Raw genomic sequence first — 23,619 nt, forward strand, 5'->3', positions numbered from 1 at the left:
CTGCAAAATTTTCACTTCTCTGGGCAAGTCTTATTTGTCACGATAATTTTAAGGTCCTATAATCTAAAACCCATATTAATTATCTTATATTTCAGAGGGAGCAGAAATTAAGCAAGTTTGTATTAAAGGCCTTTTATGTCCCAGACACTGTGAGCCACGGGACATATCAGTGAGCAAGACACATGAATCTTACCTCGAAAGTACTTTCAGAACTGCTGAGAAAAAATATGGCAGCTTAACACTTTCACAGCATTTCCTATGTGCATCAAAAGGCATCCGAGGTGTATTAATTTCTATGTTATATGAGATCGAGCCTATTACCGTCCCCATTGTATTGATAAAGAAACTGAGGCACAGAGACTCCACTAAGTGTCACAGCCAGGATTTGCATCCGACTTTTAAAAAGTAGTTCCGGGCGCCTGGGTGGCTCATTCGGTTAAGCGTCTGACTTCGGTTGGTGTCATGATCTCGCAGTTCGTGAGTTCGAGCCCCGTGTGGGGCTCTGTGCTCACAGGTTGGAGCTTGCTTCCGATTCTGCGTCTCCCTCTCTCTCTCTCTCTCTGCCCCTCCCCTGCTTGTGCGCTCTCTCTCTCTCAAAAATAAATGAACATTATTTAAAAAATAAAAAAGTAGTTCCTAGCAGGGTACCTGGGTGGCTTAGTTGGTTGAACATCTGACTCCTGGTTTCAGCTCAGGTCACGATCTCACAGTTGGTGAATTCGAGCTCTGCACTGGGGCCTGCACTAACAGTGCACGGCCTGCTTGGAACTCTCTCCCTCTCTCTCTGCCCCTCCCCTGCTCACTCTCTCCGTCTCTCAGAATAAATAAATAAACTTGAAAAGTAGTTCTTAGCGTTGAGGAGTACTGCAGAAGAGCAGGTGAAGGGCCATGGAGCTCTTGCTGGTGTGAGTTCAGCTAATCCCGGTGGTCGGAGGAGGGAGGCCGGGACTGACTCAGGCAAAGGCTGTCCTTTTCTAGTGTATCCACAGGCTACAAGGTGGGAGTCCAAGGACCCAGATCAGCAATGGATGATTTGTGTTTGTTGTGTGTCTGACAGGCATGTTCTAAAAATCACTGAATTTGAATACTTTTGAATGTGACTACCTTTAGGCTGAGCAGCTCTCTCTACTTTGCTGTCTTATACCCAGCCCAGTTCATTCATCCTTCCCCACAAATGTGGGGAACCTTTCTCCTTGGTTCCTTTCCTCAGTAACAGCACCCAGCTGGCACCCAGCCAGTCAGCTTGCACCGATGCATGTTAGAGTCAGTCCTAGCCCTCCTCTTCCTCCATCAACTTTCATCATTGTTATTCTGACAACTTTTTAACTCTCTCCCTGCCTTCAGTTTTGACTTTTTCTAAAGGATTCTTTTCAGGGCATTCAGAAGAATCTTTTCAAATGGCTACTCTCATCATCATCCCCAGTTAAAACCACTCCAAAGGCTTCCTTCCCTTGGTCCACAAGGCCTTCCACCATTCACCCCTGTCCACTTCTTGGCTTTCACCTCCCACCACTCCACCTGCACAGCCACAGCTCTGTCTCCAGTATTAGACCAGGGACGCAGACTCAGGTGTTTACAGGTGTGGGGATATGGGAAGCAGGTTGGGGTGGGGAAATGGTGTTAAAGTAGGGAAAGAATGGGGGCCTGGGTGGCTCAGTCGGTTAAGCCTCCGACTCTTGGTTTCGGGCTCAGGTCACGATCTCACAGGTCCCTGGGATCGAGCCCCTCATCAGGCTGTGTGCTGACAGCATGGAGCCTGCTTGGGATTCTAGCTCCCTTTCTCTCTCTCTTTGCTCCTCCCCTGCTTGCTCTCTCTCAAAATAAATAAATGAACTTAAAAAAAAAAGTAGGGACAGAAATAAACTGCAACTACATAATTGATTCATGGGGCAGCTTAGAATGCTGGTCTGTTTTTAAGAGAAAAGAGAAACCAGGATTTTTATGTGAAAATCTGATTTATAAAAATTAGCTCAAACATCTTTTAAAAAAAAAAATTTTTTTTTTTTTGAGGGAGAATGATTGGAGGAGGGGCAGAGAGAGAGGAGGACAGAGGATCTGAAGCAGGCTCTGCACTGACACCAGAGAACCCAGCTCAGTGCTCAAACTCGTGAACCATGAGTTCATGACCTGAGCCAAAGCTGGAAGTTTAACCGACTGAGCCACCCAGGCAACCCTAGCTCAAACGTCTTAAGAGCACATCATAGAGGCGAAATGAGATCTGGATCCAACTCTGAGAGCCAGTTTGTGACCTCTGCATCAGACTTAATGTGGTGTACATTATCTGAGTTGTCAGACCTAATGTGGTGTACGTCGTGTGAATTATTAAGTGAATAAAAGAGGTCTTATGTATTTATTTATTAAAGGAACAGGGCACCCTGTGTTTCTTTTTTTAAATGCTTGCTTGCTTGCTTGCTTATTTATTTATTTATTTATTTATTTATTTATTTATTTATTTTGAGAGAGCGAGCAAGCAGGGGAGGTGCAGAGAGAGAGAGAGATCCCAAGAAGCCGGCTCTAAGCAGTCAGCACAGAGTCCGACTCGGGGCTCAAACTCACAAACCATGATGTCATGACCTGAGCTGAAACTGAGTCAGTTGTAACCAACTGAGCCACCCAGATGCTCCGAAAGAGGTCTTATTTATCTTTACATTTCCAGAGCTCGACACATCACAGGTTCTCCGGAAATATGCACTGAATAAAGAGAGTCCTAGCACACGTAGATTTTATATAGGCAGTATCTGGCGTTAACAACAGCTACATTACGGAGCCCTTCCTGCATGCCAAGCACTGTGTTGAGTGTTTCAGTCCTCACAACAGAGAGGTGGACATCCTCCTCCATTTTTGGATGAAGACTGCAGATAGGACAAGTCACTTTTCCTAGTGAATAGCAGAGGCAAAATCTAAGTCTGTTCAGACTTCAGAGCCCACAATTTATATCTGATAGCTTTTTTCATCTGAAAAAGCAAGTACTATCAGGCCATTTGGATGGTATCCGTAACACTCAACACTGATTTTTCAATAGGTAGGTTTGAAAACTTTATATGGATCAAGCATATCTAGTAGAGAGTAAACAGTGTTCCTAAAATGTTGCTATTGCAGCTGGTGTGGACTCAAATGGTAAAATGCACTGCCTGTTACAGTGTGAATTTCCATGTCACAGCTCATTTAGGTTAGTGATAGGTAATTCAGAAAAAACTCATGTTTCCCCAGGCATCTTGCTACCCCATAAATTCCAAAATCTCCACAAAGAAGCCAGAGGTAGAATGCCACCTTGAGCTGACTGAAATGCTCTCATTTTTCTATTCTTGCCCAGAGGATCAGAAATATTTCACAATGAAAGACAACAGTAAAAATCATTGCAGACAGTTGGAAAAATCTAAACATTTTGAAAAATTTTGAAAAATCTAAGATGATTTCAAGGCTGCTGTATCAGATCTGTGACGACAAGGATCATTTGACACAGAGACACATAGACTGTATTGTTGCTAAGCAATTTCATAAATTGGGAAAGAACGCGGAGCACATCTGTTGGGGGCATTTCCTAGCAGGTTTATCGTGGGCTGCTGGCCAAGTCCTGGGAGGATGCTTGTTCTCAAGACCCAGATGGTGCAACAATTGCCATTTAAATAGCTCTAAACCTGCCTTCAGAGGAAAGTCTTAAAGAACACATACAGCAGGAGGTTTGCATACTGAGGGCAAGAAAGGTAAATTCTTTTACTGGCAACTTCCTGTGGAACTTGGTAAACACACATATTGCCTTGCTGTGTATTAAGGTCTTTGCATAGACAAGAGTATGAGAATACATAGTCGTCGCCGCCTCTCATGGATGGCCACTGTTATAATGAACCTCCAGCGAGCCAGTCAGCATCGATTCTGGTCCCTGTCCAACCTAGTCACCACATCACAGCTACAGTTCAGAGTCACCTTCTAAAGCCCTGCATGGCCTCCCATTGCTTTCGGCGAAGAGATCACCTCATTAACACGGTCTGGCTCCAGTTTGGTTTCCGTCTCACCAGTTCTGGCAACCAAGGCCTTTCATACTCTCAACGTTGAAGTTTAAGATTTAGACAAAATTACAAAGTTCAGATCCCAATGTAACTTTCTTGCTGTCCCTTGACTTCAGTATTGTTCTACGTCTGTATCTCTCTCAAAGGTGGTAGTGCACAGTGGTTTACAGACTAGCTTCCAACCTCACAGTGCATGGACCTGGATCCAGGCTTCACTGGGTGATTATTTAATGTTTCCGTGCCTCAGTTTCCTCATCTCTTATATGGGGAAAATACTAGCACTAACCTCATAGGACTGTTAATGTAATTGAGCTTAGAATAATGCCTAGCACATAGGCTTTCAATAAATACTGTTATGATTACAATTTGCATTTTTCAGGTTGAAAAATTCAGTTTTCTAAGTTACACCTTGATGCTTTAACTTACAACAGTTATTCCTTATGTGGCTAGCCCTAAATGTTTTATTTTATTTTATTTTATTTTATTTTAATTTTTTAAATGTTTACTTTTGAGAGACAGTGAGACAACAGCATGAACGGGGGAGGGGAAGAGAGACAGGGAGACACAGAATCCAAAGCAGGCTCCAGGCTCTGAGCTGTCAGCACAGAGCCGGACGCGGGGCTCGAACTCACGAACTGCAAGATCATCATCTGAGTGGAAGTTGGACGTTCAACCGACTGACCTACCTGGGTGCCCCAAAATGTTTTAATCAGAATAACAGCAAGGGGGCACGCCTGGGTGGCTCAGTTGGTTGAGCATCCAACTTCGTCTCAGGTCATGATCTTACGGCTTGTGAGTTCGAGCCCCGTGATGGGCTCTGTGCTGACAGCTCAGAGCCTGGAGCCTGCTTTGGATTCTGTGTCTCCCTCTTTTTCTGCCCCTCTCTTACTCACACTCTGTCTCGCTCTCAAAAAATAACTAAACATTGGGAGGGAGCCAAAACATAAGAGACTCTTAAAAACTGAGAACAAACTGAGGGTTGATGGGGGGGTGGCAGGGAGGGGAGGGTGGGTGAGGGATATTGAGGAGGGTACCTGTTGGGATGAGCACTGGGTGTTGTATGGAAACCAATCCGACAATAAATTTCATATTTAAAAAAAATAAACATTAAAAAAATTAAAAATAAATAACAGCATCATCATTGTCAACAAGTCACCGCTGCACAGAGATCCCAGCATACTCTGGCATGGTTCTGCATAGCACCTTATAGCTGGTACCTCCTCAATTCTCACAACTGTGGTTTCTTTCTCCCATTTTATAGATGCAGAAACTGAGGCACAGAAAGGTTAAGTGCCTAAGGTTATATTGCTCATAAATGGTAGAATCAAGACTTGAATCCCAGTAGCCTAGTTCCAGTGTTTGTACTCTTGATAATTTAGTTATATGGCCTCAAAAGAGTATAATGTATTAACACAGATATTCTCAACATGATAAAAAACATAGGTTGATATCCAAAAGATTAAAATAATCACTTTAGGGATTCATGACCCTCTATGTCCAATGCCAGGGGGTCAAGGAACCTTCAGGATGAGCCCTAGCTCTTCCAATTTTCAGTTCTGTGATCTTTCACTAAGCAGATTACAGTCTCATCTGTAAGTCTGGGGTAAATAATTCCTGTCCTACTTTTTTTTTTTTTTTACATAGGCTTATTTTGGGGATAAAATTGAATAAGACCACGAACTAAATATCATTTTAGAAAAAAATTTAGATATTAAAAAATTAAGCAAATGAGATAATAGATGACACTTTGATTTGCAAATCACAAAGCTCTATGCAGATAGCTTTTGAAAAGTTCCTTTCAAAGGGCTTAAAAAACAGTCTTAACAGGCTCTCACCTAGACTTCTGAAATAGATTCCAGACACTTTCCTGCCTCCAGTCTCTCACAAGTGGAATCTGTTTCACAAACCATCATCTGATCAGTTGTCTAAAAACAAGTTATTCTCCCTTTAAAAATATTTTAGAGAAAGCCAATACCTACTGAAGTTATTATAAACTCCTTGGCTGTAAGTCTGGGGACCACTGAGATATGGACCAAAGCCAACCATAACTGAACAGTGGAAATAGTACTGGAATGTGTTGACCCATGGCTTGGTCTTAGCTCTGAAAACAGGGAATCTTAAAGAAATAATTTAATAGCTCTCTGAAGTACAGTTTCTCATCGGTAGCACCTTGTGTCTACATGAATATAGGCAGCTACTGAGACACTGATTGAACACTGAGCACATAAGGATGAATAAATTCATCTATAATTCACATACATACATAGGAAGGAGCATACAGTTCCTTCAGTTCTGTGATTCTACTGTTCAAATTGTATCGGCCACTGTTGCTCTACAAAAACCCAACCCTTACTCACTATTCCATAATCCACACTGATTTAGCTGCTAAACTTTCTATTTACGCCAACCTCACCGTTCAACTGCATTCTCGTCTTCAGAGGTTTACCTTAAAGGTCACATTCTAAGAAACCTTCCCTAATCCCTGAATGAGATGGTTTTCCTTCCATTTTTGAACACGTGCAACATAGCGGTTTCTTGTTATTTAATCTACTTTTGCATGTATGGTTTTCTAGATGCAAATTCTTTTATCCTCACTGATTCTAGAGGGTCAACTGCTGAAGAGCAAGGCTTGTGTGTTTCTCCTGATCACTCCTGCAGGGGTCAGCATAGTGTCTGATGGGACATATGTGCTGCCTTAGGAAGCAAGCAACTTTTGGAGGGTTAGGGCTTACTGTTTCCCACTGTCTTGACATAAACAGGGGTGAGAAGAGTTAAGACCCATACAGATGATATGCTGTCCTCTGACCAGATGCACTGGGCAATAATCCTAGGATGGTGTAGCAACCCAGAGGAGCTTGTATCAATCTTATAATAGAAATTGTCATGATGACTAGTGATGATTAATAGTTATTAATACTTTATAATAAGACTAAGTTGCACCACATGAAATTCTTACCTACAGAAACGGCTATTTCTGGGGCGCCTGGGTGGCGCAGTCGGTTAAGCGTCCGACTTCAGCCAGGTCACGATCTCGCGGTCCGTGAGTTCGAGCCCCGCGTCAGGCTCTCGGCTGATGGCTCGGAGCCTGGAGCCTGTTTCTGATTCTGTGTCTCCCTCTCTCTCTGCCCCTCCCCCGTTCATGCTCTGTCTCTCTCTGTCCCAAAAATAAATAAAAAACGTTGAAAAAAAAAATTAAAAAAAAAAAAAAAAGAAACGGCTATTTCTTATGACCAAATCTAATATTTTGCTAATTTCTTATCTATTCTCCTCCCCCTACTCATTCCGAAAAGAGTCCACAAGAAAACAAGCATTTTTGTACATTTTATTCACTGTTGTATTTCTAGTGCCTGGAACATAGTGGCATTCAACAAATATTTGTTGACTTAAGGAATGAACTTGCTAAACACCAACTATTTGCCTTATACTCTATTACATGATTTATTCCTTATAGCCCTTGTGTTTCCTCATAATATCCTGATTACTACTCTCCTTCAGGTGAAAAAACTGGGGCTTGGTGAGGTCAAGTAACATGTCCAAGACCACATTCTTATTAACTAATGTTTTATGGTACGCCATCTATACTTATGCTATAAAAGTTGTTTAAATCTAGGCTATCTTTCCTCTCTGAATTAGACCATGCATAGATTCTATAGGAAACAGAATTATAAAATACTAAAAAGAGAGGAGGGAGGTGAGGAGGAGAGGGGAGGGAAAAAGAAAAGAGACAGCAGTCAGTGGGTATGGGGAAGACTTCCATCTTGGTGAAATGCAGTATAAAAAAATATTTAAAAATTACCCTTAGCCCTTTAAGTCCTCTGCCTGAGGGGGGGGGGGTCCCTTCAATTGTCTTGACACTTAGAGCCCCATCACTGGCATTGCTTTCTTGGGAACAGTGAGTGGATAATGGATGGCTTTTGCCTATAGCATACAAGTGACCCTCATTGGACTAACAGACTTTTCTAGCAAGCAGATAAGAAAGTGTTTTCATCATTTTTACCATTTCCTCTGTGGATGAAGTTGGTGGCCTCTACTAACAAAACCCTGTTGCTTCACAATACTTTTCTTTAACCTATCTGTGGAGATACAGTGCCCCCCAAAACCAAGGTAACAGTATTTTTATTTGTATTTTTTTAAAGTTTATTTACTTATTTTGAGAGAGACAGAGAGCATGCTCACACATGCACACATGCACAGGAGGCAGAGGGACGGAGAGAGAGACAGAATCCCAAACAGGCTCCGCACTCTCAGCATGGAGCCCAATGCGGGGCTCAAACTCACAAACCTTGAGATCATAACCTGAGCCAAAACCAAGAGTTGGAAGCTTAACTGACTGGGCCACCCAGGTGCCCCAATAGTATTTTTAAATGAAGGAACTCTGAGTTCAAAATTTGTTGATGTTACTCATTCCCCTTCTATACAAATATGCTGTTTATCTTTCATAAAGGAAACAGTGTAACCTTGAAACATCTTGCTCAAGAACAATGGTCATAATCCATTAGTCCTAGTGTTCTTGATGCCAGGGTCCTCGGGTCCCATTTACAACTGGCCCAGGAGTAGCCCACTGTCATTTCCACTTTTGCTGAAATGTCCTTTCCCTTCAGCCTGAATCAGTTTCTTTTCTAGGACACAGAATCTAAGACAGTCCCAATATATATTTTCTAAAAGTTGAAAGAAGATAAACGATTTCTCAAACTCCCTGAAGTAAAATGAACAACTCTGTGCTGCCATAAAATCAGGGTGACCCTCCTAAGTGATAATTCTTTGAGATTTGTAAGACATTTTGAAACAGAGAGAAAAAAGCCCACATTTCTTTCTAGAACTTGTAGTCTAACCTTGCAAGTACAAGGCTACAAAACAAAAAGATGGATTATGAACGAAAGCATGGGAGTCAGACCAAATGGGGGCAAATCTCCAGGTCTACCGTATTCTAGTGAGTGGGCTCTTGCAAGTTAGTGAACATCATTAGCCCTCGGTCTGTTCGTGGGTAAAAGAAAGCTATAGCCACCTGCACCATAAGACTGAGGAAATGAATGTAGTATACAGTATAGAACCTGGGACCCAGTAAAAATTCAATAAATATGAAATAAAATATCAAGCATTAAAATATGTAAGGAGGGAGGGTTCTCTAAAACTGACTCTCTTCAGGGTGCCTGACTGGCTCAGTCAGAAGAGCACACGAATCTTGATATCGGGGTCGTGAGTTCAAGCCCTATGCTGGATATAGAGATTACTAAAAAAAATCTTAAAAATAAATAATAATAATAATAATAATAATAATAATCAAACTTAAAAATAAAACTGACTTTCTTCTATTCTCCACCCCCTGGGCGAGTTTACCTATGATTTACTATGACTCAATGGAATACACTTAACATCTTTTTCTGTGCCTTTAGGACTAACTGGATATAGCTCTAGCCTGAAAGAAACCCAATATTAAACAGGATTAAAAGAGAAGTTGCTTCTTTAGTCCCAGACAGCATAATTCAAGTGGGAAGAAAACAGAATATGTTATTCTTTGGAATGGATGGGTCACTCCATACGGAAAAGCTTCCACTACCTCAGAGATCAAGAGTCCTAGAGAAACAAGCACAACACAAGTTGATCCTTTTCACAGTGGCACAAAATATAAATAACACATCTTGAAAAAGAACATTGGATGGAAAATCACCCAGGATTCTCACCAGTTTGGAGCTTTCATTTTCAGGCAATTGTTTTATGCCATCTTCCTCACTGCTAATAGGTTCAGTACCACTCTGATCCTATAGGACAGTAAGAACAAAATAATAAAGATGTTAATCTTCACTCACACTGCCCAGAACTATATACTCAATCACAGTTGGTTGTTTTATTATTGTAGATACTGTTTCCTCTCTGGAGGCCATTTCTATTTTCTTCCTTTCCTCTAGAATGCCATCCCCGCTCCCCCAGGGATCTGTTCCTGCTGCTTACAGATATGCCTTACAAAAAGCTGATCTCTATTTTTTGTTCCAAGGTTGGGCCTGATGGTCTTATTGTTAAATCCCACTCCTTTAGCCAATGACTTTGTCAGGAATAGGTCTGTGATCCAATTCTGCTCAATGAGACACAAAGAGACTTCTGGAAAAGTTCTTCCTTGGTCTTAAAAGAAACATAAGAGGGAAGTCTGGGTGGCTCAGTTGGGTTAAGCATACGACTTTGGCTCAGGTCATGATCTCACAGTTTGTGGGTTCAGGCCGCAGGTTGGGCTCTGTGCTATAGCGTGGAGCCTGGAGCCTGCTTCAAGTTCTGTGTCTCTCTCTCTGCCTCTCCCCTGCTCGCACGCTCTCTCTCTCAAAAATAAAACATTAAAAAATTTTAAATAAATAATAAAAGAAACAGAAGAAGTCTCTATACCTCCCAAATTAACAAGAAAGCATGAAGCTCAAATTGCCATGGGCAACCATCCCACAACCACAAGGAAGCCAGCCTTGAAACGAAGCCGACACTGTGACAGAGCAAAGGTAGAGAGGGAAAGAGTGGACTCCAATGGCAGAAGTGAGCCACTGTGTCACCTGACCTGAAGTACAGCCTTACTCTTAGCAGCCTTCACAGGAGTGCCAATATATTTACTCATTGTTTCAGCCAGTTAGCTAATCTGTTCCCTCCAGCCCAAACTGTCCGAGATGCTTGTTTATCTTCTGAACAGGATTAAATTATCTGAGATAAGAGACTGTATTTATTTTGTTTATTTCTGAAACTCAAGTACCTATCACTGTGCCTGGTACCTGGAAAACCCTGGACAAACCCTGGTTGAACCAATGAATGGAGCACTTGTTTACTTGATGATTATTTTTTGCAGAATTCTAAAAATATTGATTTAATATAAATGAGACATCCTGTAAGAATAAGCCCCATTAAAATTGCAAAACACATCCAGTATCTCCTCAATTGAATTATAACATATTAAATGTTATAGTTAATGAACCAGAGGTTACTTTCTGAGGGTACATAGGGGAGAATAAGGATGATAAATGGAGTATCTATACTTACATTATTTGGATTTTTATATTAGAACACTACCTTCTTGGGATTACTACAAATTTTGTTGGATCGTTTGTAGGGAAAATAGTTTTTAAAGCAAAGATATAGCATTCTTTCATTTATCAAATGGACAATAGAAAGAGAACATTCAGTATTGATAATGATGTAGAGAAAGAGGAATTTTTACATGCCATTGAAAGAATATAGAATATTCTTTTCAGAAAAAAACATACAAAATATACAGATATATAGAGATATGCATATAGGAAAATATTTGTAGGCATACTGGACAAATTATTTAAATTGCTTACTTCTAGGGGATAAGATTAAAGATTGGGGAATTTTTACGTTAGTTATTTCTATACTGTTAGATTATAGAAGAATTGGCACATATTATCGTAAGCTTAAAAAATAAAGGAGAGCTTTGAGAACTATCTAAAAGAAAAAAATCTAAGAAAGCAGCATGATGTTAAATTGGTTGGATCTGGGTTCAAATTGCAACTTTGCCATTTAGAATTCTGACTTTCAGCAAGGTTTTTTCTAAGCCTGAGTACTTGTTTTTATGTTTTTATTTTATTTCATTTTTTTATTTTTTGAGAGAGAGAGGGTGGAAGTGAGCCAGGGGCAGAGAGAGAGAGAGAGAGAGAGAGAGAGAGAGAGAGAGAGAGAGAGAAGTGGGGGTCACCCAAAGCAGGGCTCATACTCACCTGAACTGGGGATTGATTGAGCTCACCTGATATGGGACTTGAACTATGAACCATGAGATTATGACCTGAGCTGGAGTCAGATACTTAAAGACTAAGCCACCCAGGCACCCCGGTTTTTATTATTTAATTTTTTTAAATGTGGGGCCAAAGAGTTCTTTTATTTACCTATTTATTTAGTTTAGTTATTTATTTTGAGAGAGAGATAGGAGCAGGGGAGAGGCAGAAAGGAGAGATAGAATCCTAAGCAGGCTCTGTGCATGGGGCTTCATTTCAGGAACCGTGAGATCATGACTTGAGTTGAAACCAAGAGTTGGGCGCTCAACCAACTGAGCCACCCAGGCGCCCTTGAGTATATGTTTTTTTAAACAGATTTAAACATTTAAACAGATAAAAGTACCAGATTAAAATACTACCCCATCAGGTTGCCTTGAAAATTAATACATTAACAAGCAAAATATCTATTAGCATAACACTGAGTGCAGTTTATTTTTGTTTCCAGCTTTTTGTTGACACAGATTCGTTATCAACCATGTTTCGCGTAGTCTTCGTAACAACCCTATATGGATATGTACCAAGGTTATTCCCATTCATGGATGGGGAAATGATGCATTTTAAGTTAGCTTGCTAATGAATGCCTAACTACTGAGAGGTGAACCCAAGATTCAAAGCTAGGGAAGACTGATATCAAAGGTCCTGCTATTATTAACTATGCTCTAGGCCTTAAGTAAACGATGCTCTTGTTTCTCTTTATTCCTTGTCAGTGTTTTATTTATTTATTAAAAAAATTTTTTTTTAACATTTATTCATTTTTGAGAGACAGATAGAGACAGAGCAGGAGCAGGGGAGGGGCAGAGAGAGGGGGAGACACAGAATCCGAAGCAGGCTCCAGGCTCTGAGCCGTCAGCACAGAGCCCAATGTGGGACTTGAACTCACCAACCATGAGATTGTGACCTGAGCCAAAGTCGGACGCTTAACCAACTGAGCCACCCAGGCGCCCCCCTTGTCAGTGTTTTTTAAAAAAACTTTTAAGTTTACTTATTTATTTTGAAAAAGAGAGAGAGAGTGAGCAGCAGAGGGGCATAGAGAGAGGGAGACACAGAATCCGAAGCAGGCTTCAGGCTCTGAGCTGTTAGCATAGAGCCCAATGCAGAGCTCGAACTCATGAACCATGAGATCATGACCTGAGCAGAAACCAAGAGTTGGACGCTAATCAAGTGAGCCATCCAGGTGCCCCAGCACCGAGTGTTGATAACAAATCTTATGGAGAACAGGATTCACAATCTTAAAAAAAGAAATCGTTGTTATTAGACCATTAATTTTTCAACAGTGTTTTAGCATTTGTTAACCAGAAAATTTCATTAGGTAGAATATACTCTTCTCAGTGAATTTTGGGTAACCAAGAAATCACTATGTAAAATAAACATGCCCAAGTTAAGAAACAAAGCTTGAGAATACAGAGATTTTCAGTTTGGTTTTTTTTTTTTTTTTGAGACAGTGAGAGACAGAGCATGAGCAGGGGAGGGGCAGAGAGAGAGGGAGACACAGAATCAGAAGCAGGCTCCAGGCTCTGAGCTGTCAGCACAGAGCCTGATGCGGGGCTCGAACCCGCAGAACGCGAGATCATGACCTGAGCCAAAGTCGGATGCTCAACCGACTGAGCCACCCAGGCACCCCGAGATTTTCAGCATTTTAAACAGTAAGTTCTAGAGACAGAAAAATTCAGAAGAAATGAATTAGACTTTCAAAAACTAGTACTTAATCTATGGAAAACCGTTAACGCCCCAAATACTTAGTGTTCGCAACTGCAGCACACTAAATTGTAGAACAAAACACACTAAACACTAGAAGTTACTCTTCTAGTAACTCTGCAAATAGCCACCTCCTCTGATCCCAAATGAAAGGAGGTTGTCATCAGAATGGTTGTCAGCTGATGCCATTCTTTTATTTATGCATGTATCTTCTTGGGGAAAGCAACTACTGTTTAAATAAGTCAGAGGAATCTTACATTTCTTGGCAATATGAGTATAGAAGTGGGATTTTCTTGGTCTTTATCAAATGAATACTAAAGTTGGGGAGAAATCAGTTGTTTGATGCTTCAACTTTGAAAATGTAAGAAAATATGGGCAAGGAAGTCTCAGTTGCAACTGGTCTACACATCCTTTAAGATTTGGGGGTGCCTGGGTGGCTCAGTCAGTTGGGTGTTCAAGTCTTGATTTCAGCTCAGACTACAATCCCAGGGTCATGTGATCAAGCCCCATGTTGGGCTCCATGCTGAGTGTGGAGCGTGCTTGGGATATTCTCTCTCTCTCTCTCTCTCTCTCTCTCTCTCTCTCTGCCAACCCCGCCCCCCTGCTCGTGTGCACACACTTGCACACGCTCTCTCTCTTGCACACTCTAAAAAAAGATTTGAATAAAAACAAAAAAGAATACCCTTTACATCTACACATACAGAATTATCACACAGAGCCATGTCTCAAATGTCACTTATTCCATAAATCCTTTCTTCTTCTTATCTGGAAGACAGCTCTTTTTCTTCTAACCTCACTTAACATTTTTCCTGAATTTCCTATGTCACTTAATTTGTATCCTAATTACATATATATGGAATTGATCTTCCTGATGAGACTGAAACATTCTTGAATCTAACATCTGTGCCTCGTTCATTTCCTGTGAGCCTTCTTTTTATTCAACCTAGGTCTGTCTCATTTCAAAGTCAATGCTCTTTTTAACTCTACCATGAACCCCTTCTAAAGCTTTTCCTCTGTTTTTAGTTACTGGTTTAGTTTGAGATGGTTCTATAGAGGAGGATTTGAAATAAAAATCTAGATGGAGAGGAGTCAGGTAAAAAAAGGAAGTTGGAATTGAGAGAGGTTAACAATAAAGCATGTACTTTCCTAGGAGAGTTCATGTTTATAGAAGAGTTTTCATCCTTAAATGAGGCACAGAACAAAACAATGTAGGTTCTGTTCTGAAAACAGAATGGTTCACATGTGTTAGGCAACCTTTAAAATACCCCGCTGACCAGGAGCTTAGAAATGAGGAATCAGTCAGAGATGGGAAGAGGAAAATAGGTCAGCAAGCATGACTTCCAAAGTCCAATTGTATCACGGTGGTTTGAAGACCATCTGGCTGGTGGATGGTGGCCCAGTGACACCCAAGATGATTCAGCTAATTTGGATAACGGGTGTTCCCTTCCTTCCTTTCTTGCTGATCCTCAAACCACCTGTCCAAAGTTGTCTGGGCAGCCAAGGCTGCTCAAAGAGAATGACCTTTTCCCATGAAGATCACAGGTAGTAGATTCTGTGGTGAATTATGTTTTAAAGATGAATGAAAAGAGAGGCGCCTGGGTGGCCCAGTCGGTTGAGTGTCCAACTTCGGCTCAGGTCATGATCTCACGGTTTGTGGGTTCAAGCCCTGCGTTGGGCTCTGTGCTGACAGCTCAGAGCCTGGAGCCTGCTTTGGATTCTGTGTCTCCTTCTCTCTCTGCCCCTCCCCCACTTGTGCTCCATCTCTCTCTCTCTCAAAAACAATTTTTTAAAAAAGATGAATGAAAAGAAAAAGTAAGGCTCATGATTGTATGTTTGCCACAGATTTTACCTAAATAAATAAATAGGCTGATGAGAAATGCTGTTCAATTCTCAGACGTTCCTTCCAAACCTTCAGGAAGTTCTAAACTCCCTAAACTCCTTCCCTGGGGTCCTCCAAAATCTACATCAAGTGGTGATAGTTTTTATTTTTATACTACTTAATTTTTTTCATACCCACCACTATAGTTTTCCCCAACCAGATAATGACATTTTGAGAGAAGGAATTTATGTTTTTATTTGAGAGGTTATCAATAAATTAGTTAAGGATGTTACTGTAGATCGGAAAAACTGCACTTTTTCCAATTTAATTTAATTGGAAATTTAATTCCAATTTAATTTTCAATTTAATTTTTTAGTTAAAAATTTTTTTTAATTAAATGTATTTATTTATTTATTTTTAAATTTACATCCAAGTTAGTTAGCATATAGTGCAGTAATGATTTCAGGAAGAGAATCCAGTAATTCATCCCCTATGTATAACACCCAGCGCTCATCCCAATAAGCATCTTCCTTAATGTCCCTTGCCCATTTAGCCCTTTCAGCAACCCTCAGTTTATTACCTATATTTAAGAATCCCTTTTGTTTGTCCCTTTCCCTGTTTTTATATTATTTTTGCTTCCCTTTCCTTATGTTCATTTGTTTTATATCTTAAATTCCACATGAGTAAAGTCATATATTTGTCAGAAAAACCACACTTCTGATTTAAAAAAAATTTTTTTTAATGTTTTTATCTTACTTTTGAGAGAAAGAGAGAGACGGAGAGACAGAGAGTTGGGGAGGGGCAGAGAGAAAGGGAGACAGAATCTGAAGCAAGCTCCAGACTCTCAGCTGTCAGTGCAGAGCCCTACATGTGGCCTGAACTCACGGACTGTGAGATCATGACCTGAGTGGAAGTCGGATGCCTAACCGACTGAGCCATCCAGACGTCCCAAAACCACACTTCTGATTTGTTAAATGCTCCATTAGTGTTGTTCCCTTACTTCTTCATTTACCATGAAAAAACAGTTTATTTATATATAAAAATAAAGCTATTTTCATTATTATTATTATTTTTTTAATGTTTATTTTTTTGAGAGAGAAGCAGAGTGTGAGCAGAGGTAGGCAGAAAAGAGGGAGACATAGAATCTGAAGCAGGCTCCAGACTCTGAACTGTCAGTGCAAAGCCCGACGTGGGGCTTGAACTCGTGAACCATGAGATCATAACCTGAGCTGAAGCTGGATGTTTGAGTCATGTAGGTGCTCCCTTTTAAGATTTTACTAAGCAAATTAAAAAAACAAAACAGCGACTATACCTCCTTTAAACAATTGAAAGTTTTTTAAAAATAAAGCTTATATTGGTTTAAATTTTATCATGCCCACATTTCCCAAACTCAATGCTCTCTTCCAAAAAAACCACAGGATGATTTATTTGTCTCATTGCCAGCCTAAATTCACAAATATTTCTTTCTGCAAAGTCATGTTGACTAGATGTGACAAATTGAATTTCTTTCTTCTACCCGCATCGTAAGCATATTTTTTCTAGGCTACTCAGAATTCCAGTAAGGTAGTCCACAATTAAAGATAAAATAGGAATTATGCTAATAGCACTCCCTGGGTAATCAACCTGTCCATTCTTTATGAGGCCTGCCTCATCTCACTTAGTATTCAAAAAAGCACAACTTCTGAGAAGAAAAAAATTAAAGCTCTTGCTTCTATAAAGATATTCTAAAAGATTCAGCCTGCCTTGTCGAGGACTGTAATATCTTACAACCCAAGTATACTTGAGCCTTGAGCACCTCTTCCAAGACCACAACAGTGACTTCCTAATTGGGTTTCCCTCTCTGAGATATCCTTGACATGCTATTAGACTAACCTACCTGAAGTAGAGCCCTGATTGGACTATTTCACTGTTCAAAATGCCTTCAACAGCTCTGAGTACCTAATACATGAAAATCAAACCTTCTGAGATTTATTTATTTTTTTTTAAGTTTATTTATTTATTTTTTTGAGGGGGGGGGGAGACAGAGTGCAAGTGGGGGGAGGGGCAGAGAGAGAGGGAGACACAGATCTCAAAGCAGTCTCCAGGCTCTGAGCTGTCAGCACAGAGCCTGACACAGGGCTTGAACGCACGAACTGCGGGATCATGACCTGAGCTGAAGTTGGATGCTTAACCCACTGAGCAACCCAGATGCCTCCAAACCTTCTGAGATTTAAATTCAAGCCTCTCATTTGATCTTGATTTACTTTTCAAATCCCATCTTCTATTACTCCCTTTCACATACCATTACTCTTCTCCCCATTCCAAACCCTTATTTTTCTTATTTCCATGTTTTTGTTTATACTATTTCCACATTCTTATCTAACCATATTCATATTTTAAAATCCAATCTACTCATCAGAAATAGCTTACCAGGAAATAATATTCATCTTCTCTGAACTTGTATTAAAGCTTTATCTTTTAGGACACCTTGTTTTAGTAATATACATGTGTTATTTTCCTTATAAGACTAGAAGTTCTTTGAGGTTAAGACACTTTGTGCATGATCTACAAAGTGGATATATGATAAGTAGTAGCAGAATAAATTAAATCAATAAGAAGTATCCAACACTGAAATGAAGCATCAAGGATACAGGTGAAAAGCCTAAATATGGTTCACCCTGGGTGCCTGGGTGGCTCAGTCTGTTAAGCGTCCAACTTCGGCTCAGTTCATTATCTCCCAGTTGGGGAGTTCGGGCCCCGCACTGGGCTCTGTGCTGACAGCTCAGAGTCTGGAGCCTGCTTCAGATTCTGTGTCTCCCTCTTTCTCTGCCCCTCCTCCACTCACACTCTAAACATTAAAAAAAAAGCCTTAATCACCCCATTCACTTATTCAACAAATACTAAAAAATTTTTTTTAATGTTTATTTACTTTTGAGAGACAGAGCATGAGCAGGGGAGGTACAGAGAGACAGAGAGGGAGACACAGAATCTGAAGCAGGCTCCAGGCTCTAAGCTGTCAGCACAGAGCTGGATGTGGGGTTCGAACTCACGGACCGCGAGATCATGACCTGAGCCAAAGTCAGACACTCAACCGACTGAGTCACCCAGGTGCCCCAAATCACTCAACAAATATTAAGCAAGTGCTATATGCTAGGATCTGAGAATAAAGTGGTCAAGAAGATAGTAGGCCAGCCTGCCAGAAGTTTATAATTTAGTGTGGTGCATATAGTCCTACATTCTTAAAATGTTGAGCTGGTGAGAGAGCTATAAGCAATAAAATCCTAGTTGAGAAAAAATCCTCATTGAGAAACTCATTTAGAAATGGGCCTCTCTTTTCTATAAGGCCCAGGTGACATCACATAAAGGACAATTTTTACTTTTTAAATGAACTATGAATATTACTTAACTATGAAGGGAGTTAAGATTACTGAAGGGAATGATGTGAGATGAAGTTAGTCATAATATCTCACATTTCAACACTTATTATATTCCAGGTGCTATGCATTATTTTATTCATTTTGAATAATAGAAAACTTGAAGTTCTGTTTTCTGTGTGTGTGTGTGTGTGTGTGTGTGTGTGTGTTTTAAGTAGGCTTCATGCCTAGCACAGAATCCCAACATGGGACTTGAACTCACAACCCTGAGATCAAGACCTGAACTGAGATCAAGAGCCAGGCACTTAACCAACTGAGCCACCCAGGTGCCCCTGGAGGAGTCTTTCAAAAAGCAATCCTTCAAGAAATTATTGGTTGTGAATTAATAAGGAGGAAGTGGAGAGTCAACCCAGATGGAAGAAACAATAGGAATAAAGACATAAGTGTTGGAGAGACCAAGATATGTGTGTGTGGGGGGGTGGGGTGGGGGGGGGTGGGTGGCATGAACAGATACATGGAGAGGGTCTAGTGCTTTACTATGCATTAATGAGAAAGGAAGGCTCATTAGCAGAAGTTGGGGAGGTAAATACAAAGCCTTAATTCCAACTTTGAAACAAGACTCTGAAACAAAGATCTGCTAGGCAAGAGTTATAAAAGAATTCTGACCAAGAGGACAAATACAGTAATATAGTAAGAAAATAAACCCTGTGTTGTATGCACCTGTTGAAAATGGAAGATGCTCGAAGCTGGGACTTTTGCTTTAGGGCTGTAACAATAGAAGTAGAATCACAACTGTAATGAGTTCTTACTGTTTGCCAAGAATAATGCTAAGTATTTTATAAACATTCAATTCTTCCAACAAATCCATAGAATTAATTATTATTATCAATCCCCCCTTTAAATGTGAGGAAATGGAAGTTTATAGTGTTTAACTGGCTCAAGTTCACTCTGCTAGTAAATGACAGAACAAAGATTAGGACTCGGATGTGTCTGAATTCCAAGCTTATGTTCTTAATCACTGTACCATACAGCTGCCCCAGTATTACAATTACCAAGAGTATAGCAGCAGAAATGCTAATAGTCCCTTATATATATGTATGAGCTGCATGGATTATCAAGTAGTTTTATCTACATTTAGTGCTTGATCCTCATAACTACCTGCTGACACAGATGAGGAAGGTTATGAGTGTGGCTTTTACCGAAAAAACAAGACTCTGAGAAACTACTTTAACAAGGCCGTCTTGTTAAAGAATCCACAAGAACCGACATCTTCAGACTTCTTGTCCAATGTTCTTTTAGCACTCTTGTTCACTATGCCGGCACACAACTGCATGAAGGGATTTTGTTCTCTGCTATATCCTTGGTGTCTAAAACAGTATCTGACACACAATAAGGGCTGAATAAATATTTTCTCACTAAAGGAATGAATATAAGATCCCATTAGTGTATAATAATAGTGCTGTTCACTATGCTAACTATTATCCGGTCCAACTTACTAATGATAAGGTTATATTTCATCTGTTTGGTGATGATTTAAAAAAAATTTTTTTTAACGTTTATTTATTTTTGAGACAGAGAGAGACAGAGCATGAACAGGGGAGGGGCAGAGAGAGAGGGAGACACAGAATCTGAAACAGGCTCCAGGCTCTGAGCTGTCAGCACAGAGCCCGACGCGGGGCTCGAACTCACGGACCGTGAGATCATGACCTGAGCCAAAGTCGGACGCTTAACCGACTGAGCCACCCAGGCGCCCCTGTTTGGTGATGATTTAAATGAGTGAGCGCTTTCAGCGACATGTCACATGAGTCATGCTTGAGTACTTACTAAAAACAGCTGAGGAGGGGAAAATGCATAGTGACAGGGTCACAAAATCGAGAGGGAAGGGGTAAGGAAGTGGGCAGGAGAGCAGAGACACCTCTAGACTTTACTGGCCACCCGGAGCAGGGCTATCACTCACTATTTGGTGGCAGTTTTTGGAGGCCAACAGTCTACAGAAAAACTAAAAAAACCCCTCTTTATAATTCAATTCATATATTCAATTATAATATAATAAAATGTATTTTTTACTGGTGACTAAATGATTAGAGCCATTTCTGTGGTTAGCACAGTTAAGAAAATGAAAAGCATAGCTAATTTGTATAATATACTTAAAATTGAGTTAAATATACTTAAAATATTTGAATAAACAGTTTACATTAATTGAGCATTTACTCTGTACCATGAGCTGTACTAAATGCTGTGTGTGTGTGGGGGGGGGATGTGTATTTTTATATATATATAACTTCCTTAGCTCTTTACAAGTCTATGAATGTTTGGTAGTAATAGTATTTAGCCTCTCCAGACCCCACCCTCTTCTTCTGTAATGTAGAAATAATAATGCTGTCTCTCAGAGGACTGGATGTAAGTGGGATAGGAGATCACATTTTGAAGGCCTTTAAGACAGTGTTTGGCACAGTAGACTCAAGATTCGATCATCCCCTTAAAATTCAGTTCCAAAGCAATTTTTTAAAAGTTTATTTATTTATTTTGGGAGGGAGGGAGGGAGAGAGAGAGAGAAGAAGAGAAAGAGAGAGGGAGAGAACACGAGCAGGGAAGGGGGCAGAGAGAGAGAGGGAGAGAGAGAATCCCAAGTGGGCTCTGTGTCCCATGCAGGGCTTGATCTCACCAACTGTGAGATGACCTGAGCCGAAATCAGGAATCAGATGCCTTAACTGACTGAGCCACTCACCAGGTGCCCTCAAGGGGATATTTTGATGGGAACATTCATAACTAACAATACTATAGAAAAAAAAATTATTCTAAAATATGATTCCCCTTATTCCCCCCACTCCCTCCAAAAGATTTATATGGCGTTCTGTAAAGATGAAAATATTAGGAATTAAGTACTAGCATTTATTGAGTAGCTATTGTGTGTCAGGCACAAGATATATATGTCTTATTTAATCCTGACAATCCTACGAGGCGAAACTATTGTTACCTCCCTACATAGAAATAAAGGGAGGACAGAAGAGGTGCTCTAACTATCCAAGGCCAGGTGTCTAGAATAGTTACACTAGGATTTGAACTGAAGAGTATGGCTCTGGGGTCCTTCCTTTCTACCAACATGCTAACTGCCTTAGGTCTTAGAGTGAAAATACCCATTGCTGGCAAGCTTTGGCTACATGGCAATTGGTAGAGAGTCAATACCTATCAATACAATCTTTTATGATAGAAATTGGTCAATATAAGTAAAGATTTTGAACATATTATACAGCTTATGACTCAGCAAATGTACACTGGGGGAAATCTATGCTATAGAAATAAAGGCACCATTACCTAATAATTCTCTCTCTCACACATACACACTCACAATGTTTATTTTGGTATCCTTTTACTGGCCAAGCCTTGGAAAATCATCTGGACATCTGTCAGTTGGAAATAATAGAGTATACCAAAATACGGCCATGATACTAAGCAAAAAAATAATTTTTTTAATGAATAGAATCTATACCAGAAGCATGTATACTATGCATTTCAGATGTAACCTACCTAAAATCAACCTCTTAATTTCCACTTCTCTGCTGAAGAGCAGCTATTCTTCAAGAGACTAATAAAAGGCACCACCACCCACCTTCTTGGTCAAGCCAAAAATCTAGGTTTGTTCATGAGTCTCTCGTTCTCCTCAGCTTCCACATTTAATCAATCGAGTCTGATTCACCATCTAAAACACCAAAAATCCACTCACTTTTCTTTGCCTCCAATACCAAACCACCATCTGCATCTAACTGCAATCAGGTCTCACGGTGTCTGATGTCTTTTGGCATATTACTTTTACTTTCCCGTAGTCCATTCTCTACCCCGTGAACTGTACATCAAGTCATTTCATTCCCCCCATCACGAACCCTGCAGTGGCTTCCAGCCCACATAGGATAAAACCCAAACTTCTCACTCTGACTCACAAAGCTCTTGCCCAATACCAGTCTCCAGGCTCCCAATACGGCTCCAGCCATATCCCTCAAATGCTCCAGCTCATTCTCACTTGAGAGTTATTTCTGTTCCCTCTGCAAAGAAAGCTCTCCCCCTTTATCTTTGTGTCTGGCTCCTTCTTATCATTTTGACCTCATTTACATTTCCCCTGTCCAAGAGGACTACCCTGACACTAACCAAAGTGTTACTTTGGATCACAAGCTACTTGCCTTATTTTAATTCTCTCCAAGTCACAGACCACTGTTGATAATTCTCTTGGTGTATTTATTCATTAATTTCCTTATTAGAATGTAAGCTGAACCATAGCAAGGAGCCTTCTGTTTTATTCACACCTATGTCTCTAACACCTAAGACCATTTGATGCATAATATGCACTCCTCGAATGCTGGCTGAATGAAAAGAATGTGTACTGTACAATCAGGTTTTTACTAAAAGAGACACTATTCACATATAGCTGTTTATTTTTGTGGTAGAAGAAAAGGAGAAAATATGGAAAGATACTAAACAGTAAATATTAACTTCCTTGGGGAGGTAGGGAAAGGAAAATTAACTTTTTCTTCTAGTAACTCTGTATGGTTTGACTAGTTACAGTAAGTATTTTTTTTCCTTTTTGGAATTAAAAAATAAAAAAAATGTAAAGAGAATGTAATATTCCCTCAGCTGAGGAGACACTTGATTATATAGCTAGTTAGCTATCTAATGTACATCTATCTGTCTACTTCTAGAAGCAGATCAGCAGGTCCATGTGATGGCAATCTTGTACTAGTAATTTTTCCATTAACAGATTAGGTATTTAAAGATACTTCTGATCATAGGTATTAAAGTATTTCAAAAACATAAAGAAAGAGGTACTGACAGCTACCAGAGGGGAGGGGGGTGTGAGGATGGAGGACAGGTGATGGGGATTAAGGAGGGCACTTGTTGTGATGAGTGGCTGGTGTGGTACGGAAGTGTTGAATCACTAACTTGTACACGTGACACTAACACTACACTGTATGTTAACTAGCTGGAATTTATTT

General features: G+C 40.2%; 1 protein-coding gene across 3 annotated transcripts in view; it reads right to left on the reverse strand.

Annotated features, from left to right (window-relative positions):
- PATJ (PATJ crumbs cell polarity complex component) overlaps positions 1-23,619 on the reverse strand; it is a 364,021-nt gene that overhangs the window by 84,420 nt on the left and 255,982 nt on the right. For all 3 annotated transcript variants that reach the window (XM_049618560.1, XM_049618559.1, XM_049618561.1), the window contains one exon: positions 9,689-9,766. In XM_049618560.1, coding sequence (XP_049474517.1) covers positions 9,689-9,766 — 78 coding nt within the window. The remainder of the gene's footprint in view (positions 1-9,688; positions 9,767-23,619) is intronic.

The sequence above is a fragment of the Panthera uncia genome, assembly GCF_023721935.1.
Source record: "Panthera uncia isolate 11264 chromosome C1 unlocalized genomic scaffold, Puncia_PCG_1.0 HiC_scaffold_4, whole genome shotgun sequence".
NCBI classification, from domain to species: domain Eukaryota; kingdom Metazoa; phylum Chordata; class Mammalia; order Carnivora; family Felidae; genus Panthera; species Panthera uncia.